At 46.6% G+C, this 8,297-nt stretch overlaps 1 protein-coding gene across 4 annotated transcripts in view; it reads right to left on the reverse strand.

Annotated features, from left to right (window-relative positions):
- The window catches only part of PATJ (PATJ crumbs cell polarity complex component), a 133,985-nt gene extending 127,336 nt beyond the window's left edge, over positions 1-6,649 (reverse strand). Inside the window, exons 1-3 of one of the 4 annotated variants that reach the window (XM_056497075.1) lie at positions 6,599-6,649; positions 784-843; positions 535-701 (exon numbers count right to left, since the gene is read on the reverse strand). In XM_056497075.1, the coding sequence (XP_056353050.1) occupies positions 535-701; positions 784-805 (189 nt within the window). In that variant the 5' untranslated portion in view covers positions 806-843; positions 6,599-6,649. Of the gene's footprint in view, positions 1-534; positions 702-783; positions 844-3,198; positions 3,276-6,554 lie in introns of those variants that run through there. The other 3 variants (XM_056497076.1, XM_056497079.1, XM_056497078.1) reach the window with 3 other exon arrangements.
- Between the last annotated feature and the right edge of the window lie 1,648 nt (positions 6,650-8,297).

The raw sequence follows: 8,297 nt of genomic DNA on the forward strand, positions 1-8,297 counted from the left end.
ACCTCTACTGAAGCCAAGTCATTTTAAAACTCGCTTGGGTACAGCTGCACCAGAGCTTGGCAAATCTTCAGGCTGGGTTTTCTACACTTTACTTCCCAAAGCAGGTTAAGTGTTCTTGTAAAAATTAGCAGGAACTAAGTGATGTTTTTTAGGGAGAAGAAATGCTGCCAGTGAGCTGATAAACAGCACCTAGCTCCTGGGAAAAACAAAGGATCCCAGTTCCAACACTGCTCAGGACTCCAAATACTGGAGCTGATGTCTTCTGCAGATGTTTTTTTTCCAACACAACCCTGCCTCTCCTGCATCCCTTCCAGAGCACGTTGCCCCACGACCTCTCTGCTGCAAAACCACTTCTCATTTCAGCAGTGCCTCTGCAGACACCAGCCCCAGAGAAGAAAAGAAGGCCCCACACTCACTAACACCACGTTACAGCTTATTAACGAGATGCCCTCGTTAACACACACCTACACATCCTGACTCAGTTCCACTCACCCAGAGCCATCACTGCACCAACAGCAGTCATTCTACACTCACTTGTTCCTTCAGCTGCTTGATGGATTGCTGGAGAGTCAGGATCTGGTTGAACAAGGGGCTCCTGAGGGTGTTCCGTAGGACAGCCAGGTTTTCCTGGTGCTGGGAATCCCTTTTCTCCTGCAGTTTTGCCTGCAGCCGATCTAGGATCTGCAGCACCTGCTGCTTATCTGCACCACAAACGAGCCCAGGTTAGGAATGGAGCTTCTGTGCTCAGAGCTCAGCAAAAGGAATCATTTTCAGACCACGTACCTGCTGCTGGATTTTCAGGCATGTTGAGGGGTATTTTTGGAATTGCTCAGAATAACCTGGCTGAGGTTTAAAAAAAAAATTAATAACAGATTAGTAACATTTGATAAATACAATAATACTAACTAATCAAAAAATGCTACTACCCCTGTTGTTTACCCCCAGTATTTAACAAGATCTCCACATAGCCTCAGCACATCCAAAATTTTTTCTTTGTTCCACGTGCTTCTCCTTTCACACATAGGAAGGAACATGAACAACTCTTCCAAATGTGAATAAAAATGCAGGTTTTGAAAAGAAAACTGAAAAGGAAAACCGAGACACAGATATGTTCTACCAAATTGTTTTGAATACTGACATTAAAGTTGTGATCTTCACAGATATACACAGAGCTAAAATCTACCTATTATTTAGAAGGTAACTTTCCACCTGATCATTTGTAGACAGTATTTTCACTGTCAGTTCAGCCCTGCTGGATGGCAATATAGGTGAAACTTTGTGTTTCCCCACAAAACAATGAATTTCCTCCACTCATGGGACAGCACAGAATTAAAGTCCAAAATTGGGCATATTAATCCCTATTCCAACACATTCCTGAGGCAGGTCTGTTCTAATCACAGCCTGATTTACAACAGGTGAAGGAAGCCTGTTATCCTGCAGGTGTTTGCCTTTCTCTTTTCTGTATACAGGAACAGCAAAATATCCTTTATTAAGTTTTTAAGGAGCAGAATATCCTTTATCCAGCTCCTCCACGGTGCCAAACAGAACAGGTCTCCAACAGGGGCTGAGGCCTAGATGGCAGTATAAAAACAACAGACTTGCAATTAGCAGAGATGATAAATTTGTAACCTTTCTTGCATGTTATTAAGTTGACGTGGAGCCTGTCATTCTGAAATCTATCAAGGCAGCTCTACCAAAGATTCCTTCACTTAGTACAAGCTCCTCTGAAAGAAGTCAGCCATTTAACAGCACGATTTACATAATTTTAATTCTATCCAGTATATAAGTGTGTAATTTCAGAATAATATATTTGGAATTATTTTGGAACAACACTAGCCATATCCCTCTCTCTATGTAAAAGGTTTTTATTTGTTTTTTAGTCCTGCAATTCATATGGTGAACATGACAGCAGGGTAAGCACATTCCAGGGGCTCTCTCCCAGCAGGACCTCTGATCCTTTCAGCTCTGCCTCTGCTCACACTGAAAACATCTGGAATTCTGGGAGGACACTGCTGTATTTACCAAAATATTAGTTATGCAGGTGAGTAGCTTCCCTTCTCCTGCAGAGTCAGGTTAAGTTGATTTAGCTATCTGGCAAAAAGAAGTGGATGGAGGCGTGTCACAAACCACAATTTCAGATTTATGCACCCTTTGCTGTGCATATCCAAGCAGCTTTGGCTCCTGCAGGAATTCCTGCAGAACTTGGTGGGCTTGTGTGGTTCCCACCCAGCACCAGGCAAAATGAAGTTGCTTTGCAGGACTCCTAACAGATTTAAGAGGTCATTTTAAATCAAAATCGTAGCAAGAGTTGAAGCAGAAAAGCCATACAACCCCCTGAAAGATTTTCAGGAATGCATCTGAACTTTAGGAAGTGCTGCAGCTTTATTTGCCTTTCCATTTGAAGCAAAACACTTCTAAGAGCACAGCAGCCTTTAATTCTGTGCTGAGAGCTGATTCTGAAAAGCAGATGAAAACACCATTTCCTTACACACTCCTGAGACTTCATTAAACCCAAAAGACAAAACTTAACCTCCTCAACTGAAAAATACAGCCTGAACCTTAACAAATCAGGACAAAGAATATGGAAATTTGTTCTTTCTTCCTGGTTTAGCTTCCCTCCATTCGTTTTCCTCCTCTGTTTTTCTACTTCATATCACCAGTTAAAAGAGGAGAGCGAGCAAACCAAAAGGAGAAAAGGATGGAAAACAACTCCTGTGAGGAAATGTTGCTTGAAACACCTTTAAACCAGCAGTGGGGTGAGGAGAAGATTAAACCCAGAGAAGAAATCCTGCATGGCAGGAAATAACAACAACTTGACAGCACCCTGCCCACCCAAGAGCCAAAGCCAAGAGGCTGCTCCAGCTCCCCAGCTCTCTTTCCTGCATTTATTCTTCCCTTTCCATTTAGCTGATCCCATAGTGAGCTGAACAGAGAGCTAAATACTCAGAAAGAATCCTTCACGTTTTGCTGGGGTGAGCTTTGTGCCCAGCAGCTCTGAGCTGGCAGCACTGGCAGGAAGGGGACAAGAGGGGACAGGGTGACGTGTCCACACCTCACAGCTGGACCAAGCTGCACCACCAAAAAAACACGACCCCCAATCCAAAACAACCTCCAAGTGCTGAGCTAACCATCCCCAAAATTAATCCTTTTTCCTTTGCAGAGGTTGTAACAACAGCAATTATGGCAATGGAAACTGACCCAAGAAAATTGGAGATTTAAGGAAATGAACTATAGGTAAGAGATCTTGGCTCCATCGAGGCAGAAGTTCCTTGGAGAAGGAGGTACAAAACAGGAGGAAAACCAACAAGATTAAAGAAAGTTTCAGCTTCTTGCTTGAGCTACTCCAGGTGTCCTTAAAAGCCACTGCAGGCCACTTGTACCAGTGGATGACCAAGTGGATCTCAGGTGGTGGAATAACAGTTCAAGTTTACACAGCACTTTGGGACTCCTCGTGATCAGAGCTGGCCTCCAGACAGCTTGCAATGCTTTTCAGTGATTTTTATTTTTTTTTTTGTGCAGTATGTTAAAACCACACTCAGTATTTCTTTAGTCTCCTTTCTTCCATAAGAAAGTGGAGGGGAAAAAATTAAAGCAAACAGCTCCTTCTGGTGTGAAGGGATGCCTGAAAATATAAACCAATTTAGAGTTTTCAAGTCATGGATAATTGAGGACAGGCCTCTAAGACTTGCTTTTGGGCACCAGAGAAACTCACGACTCCATGTATTATTGACCTCTATGTTTAAGAGCCCAAACAGTTTATCATTAAACATTTTCCAAACAGATTCTAAGTCCAGGCAGAGTTGATAAATTAGAAAGTACATTCCTAGGTGTTAATTTTGAAGAATGATCCAAAACACTTTTGTTTGTCCCATTAAAATCAGTTCGTGCACTCCACATTTCGCTTCCTTAGCCCCAGTCTCCAACTTCTATAGAAGCTTATTTATCTTACTGAAAACCTCAGTCCAACATTTATGTCACAACTTCCAACATAACCATAAAATCATCGAGGAAACGATGAATTTCAGAAGGTTGAGTGTTTTGTAACCCCAGGACAGCATCCATCTGGGGTTCCACTGTCTCCACTTCTGAGAGCTGAACTCAACGCATCCGAGGGAGTGGGAAAGCTTCAGGAGGTTTTGTGTGAAATCCCAAGACTTGGATCTTCTTCAAAAGCAGCATAAGGAAAAAGGAATTCCCCCATGCTGGTGCCAGCAGAGGGTCATCAGAAGAGCTGAAAGGTTTAATCTTCCATTGCCATCACCCCCCTAACCCTAATCAGACGCCTGCCACTTGCACGGAGACATGGAGCGCTCAGCCCCGGCACATCCCAGAGCCGGGGGAGCGCGGCATCCCGACATCCCAGCAGCAGCCCTGACAAACACCTGCCCTCCACAAAGGGCTGCTGGAAGGTGGGGACTGAGGGCTCTCCTGCTGGGGTCTGCAGGAGGACACGGTTCAGCCAGCAGAGATTCTTCTGCCTGTTTTTCCCGACCCATCCACAACTGCCTCTGCCCCACATCCTTTAACAACCTGCATCCCTCCAGGAAAATTCCAGCCTTATGGGATGCTCTCCCCACTCATCCTGGCTGGAACCTCTGGGGACAGTAAAACCCACAAGTGCTAACTAACTGCTAGAAGCCTATTTCTCGAAGGCTTCTAACACAACCAGCCTCAGCAGCCTGCCACAGGAGCAGCCAAAGGGCTCATCCCAATCCAAAGTCACCTTTCTGCACTAATGCTGTTGGAATTTTCCCTGGCCCTGATATCATGAGTGACTAATACAGTGTGTATCGTCCTCCTCATCACAGAGACCTCTGACTCGGGAAATTTCAGTTTAAAAGTTGATAAAAGCAAAAGCAAGGGAAAACAGCATTTTTAGTGTGATCTTAATCCTAAATTGTCCTAACATGCCATCAGCTGAACTTCAGCTATTAAAAATTTTATAGTTTACACACCATCAAGTGAGTCCATACTGTGAAAAAACACTGTTCTAACACGTATTTTGCTGTTCTACAAGCTATGCTCAGTTTTACTCATACTGTACAGAAAAATTCAGTCAGACCAAGCACAGCACATACACACCTTTCCTCTGAAACCACCTCTGCTCTGTGCAATGCTGCAGGATTTACAAAAATGCTGTCAAGCACACACCAAATGCTTCAGGCACTTGAAAGAAGGAAAAGAACTGAATACTTCTGTGAGTACCTGAACATAGATACAGCACACATCTCCAAGGTGCAGCTAAATATTGTTAAAAATAATAAAATGCTGCGTGGGCAGGCTGAGTTTTACACGCAGTTAGTGACTATAGGAGGAGGAAAGTGAAGAAAATCCAGCATTCTGCACCTGTGATTACCAGCCTCAGTGCAGATCAAGTGGAACTTTACTCACTCTCCAGGCATGGTAAATTTAGCAAGAGGAACCTGAATTCCTGTGGACTTCAGCCTCTGGGGAAGTGCCAGTGTGGGTTCTCTGTTGTCTAATAGAAGTCAGAGCTCATGCCAAAGCTGCTCTCCACAAAGCAAAATCTGTTCTCATGGAAAACTCGTTTCCAATATCTAAATATTGTCGTTCTCAACAAACCCTAGGTACTTTGATGACAGTGTACACAACTAACAAATCACTTCACGGGGAACAGAGCTGTTAGACCTGGAACTGTGCTGAACTTCCAAGGGTCAGAAATTAAAAAGGAATGCGGAAGAGCCCGTTTTCCCATTAACCACCCGTAAACAAAGCAAAAACCTGCTCTGCTAAGAATCTCTGGACTGACAGGCACTTGAGGGGAAGTGTTGCAACAGGTGTGTTACTTCTCATCCTGAGCCAGCCTCTCCAAGCAATGGAAACTGTTTGCACAACAACACAGCACCAGGAGGACTTCATTGCCATGGAGAGCCTTCCTCTGCCATCAGGAGTCTCACAGCCCTGCCCTGCCTTTACTGGGGTGTCAGGGACTTGTCGAGGTCCCTGGTGCCAGAAGGGATTTCACATGGGGGTCTCTGGATGAGTGCAGGCTGGTGTCCTGGCCATGGACAGCTGCTGTTCACAGGTCTGGCTCTGGAAGCAGGAGATGGTTGGAAACCCTCAGAGAATTCCAGGATGGGTCAAGTTGGAAGCAACCATGGTTGGGTCATCTGGTCCAACTTCCCTGCTCAAACAGGGCCATCCCTGATGACAAGATACAGGATTGAGTCCAGATGGTTCTGGAATGCCCCCAGTGAGGGACACTCCAACAATCAGTCCCAGTGCTCTGCCACCCGCACAGGAAAGCAGCTCATCCTCACATCCAGGCAGAACTTCCTGGGCATCATTTTCCACCCACTGCCTCTTGTCCTATTGCTGGGCACCACCAGGCAGAGCCCTGCTCCATCCTCTAGGCTGGAATACTTGTTAGAAACAAACACAGGTTTTCATCCCCTTTAGACATTCACACATTTCACCCGATGGCGCACACCGCGCGTGTCCCACGGGAAACCCACTCCTGCAGCAGCGGGAATTCACCACCCGCGCCCTCCTCTCTCCCACCCCACCCGTGCCCCGGCGGGCGGCCGCGGTACCTGCGGGGCCGCGGTGCGGGAGCGGGATGGCCGCCGGCGCTCACCTGGGCGGAAGCGGGAAGCGAGGGGCGATCCCGGCTCACCTGCGGCGCAGGAAGCCGGGGCGGCGCGGCGGGAGAGCCGCCTCCCGAGGGACGGCCGGGGCTCGGCCCCTCCCGGCTGGCGGCTCCGCCGGGACCCGGCTCCGGCCGCCGCGGGAAGTGCGGCCCCGGCGGCTCGCACCGAAATCAACTTTTTTAGTCAATTTCCCGGTAAGCCTGACTCGCCGGCTTGCTTATGGATCGTAGTTTGGATCTGTGGTGTGGCCTGCAGCCTCCCCGGTGAAGGCAATATTGTAGAAAAGCTTGTTTTTCACTTATTTGCATCGGTGTCCAGACTCAATGATACTCTGTGATTCTGTTCTGAACTCCCTACAGAGAGCTTGGTGTGAGGGCTCCATTCCCTTCGGACACAGGGATCTAGATCCTCGGGTGAAGCATGTATAATAATATAGGTATAATAGTATTTTTATAATAATATGCTCTGCTCAGCCTCAGCAGTGCAGCCCCCACCACTTCACAGAAGGGAATGGCAAAAAGCCATAGGAAAATTTGGATTGAGTAAAGGGATTGCAAGACTTCCCCCACAGCATCCCAAAATACACCACGTCACTGTGGCTTCCAAGACACAGAACGTTGTCCAGGATGGCAAAAAAACAAAATTTTCCTCCTGCTAGTCACAAAGTAGTCGGCAGGCACCATTTTAGTTGAAATTAATTGCGTGAACTGTGTGTGCTTTCTGAAACCTGTACATTAGTCTGCTTTCTTCCTAAAATTACATTCATACACACATAAAATAGTCGAATTAAAGTCGATAAATACAATTTTTATTCTGCTACACAGTTTCACGAGCCCATCTGCTGACCTTACACGGCCCTGTTGGCTGCACGGGGTAAAGGCTACAAGAGGTTTGGAAATCAATTTCTCCTGAGTTCAGATTGATTTCCCCTCGTTCTGGCACCCGTTTCGTTTCACTGAGCGGCAGCAGTTGCGCCAGAGCGCACGGACGCGCCGCTCCATCCCCCTTCCAAAGGATTCTGAACGCTCAGCTGCCCAGCCCTGACTCTCAGTTTTAATTAATGTGGCGCTCGTGAGAAGTGACAATTTTCCTGACAGTGATGAACAGCGAGTGGTGTATTTATCCGTGCGAGGGACGCGCCGCAGACAGAGGAGCCGGGCACTTTTCCCATCAGTGCACCTCCATCTCCATCTCCGAGGGCTGAGTTCATCCCAGAGCGCGCTCCAGCCCTGCCCTTTCCCTTCCAGTTGCTGAGAGGAGTATCAATTTCCATTTGCATACTTTGCCTGCTGAACTCCAGGCTGCCAATTCAGTTTACACGAAATCTCCCCAAAAGCTGTTAGATGGCAATATTTCACATCGCTGGCAGAGCTCTTTGTCAGCCATCCACACGTTTTAAATCTGTGTTTCTACGGATTCTTGGAATATCTGGGACTGGGACAAACCCTTCCTTGGTACTGACAAGCACCAGACAAATCTTCACGCACCAAAATAATGCCCAGAAAACCCAAAAGACTTTCAGAAAGGATGGGTAGTGATGATGTTCTCCTCAGTACTGCTTCAGAGTTGCTTTTCCAGCTTTTTACGTTCTGTTCTGTTTTTAGGTCCCTACTTGTTTTTCAGGAAACACTTCTTGAGCAGATGTAAACTTGGGACAGTTGTGTTGGCTTTCCTGGGTGTGTTTAA

This window comes from Oenanthe melanoleuca, chromosome 8 (genome assembly GCF_029582105.1).
Source record: "Oenanthe melanoleuca isolate GR-GAL-2019-014 chromosome 8, OMel1.0, whole genome shotgun sequence".
Classification (NCBI taxonomy): Eukaryota; Metazoa; Chordata; class Aves; order Passeriformes; family Muscicapidae; genus Oenanthe; species Oenanthe melanoleuca.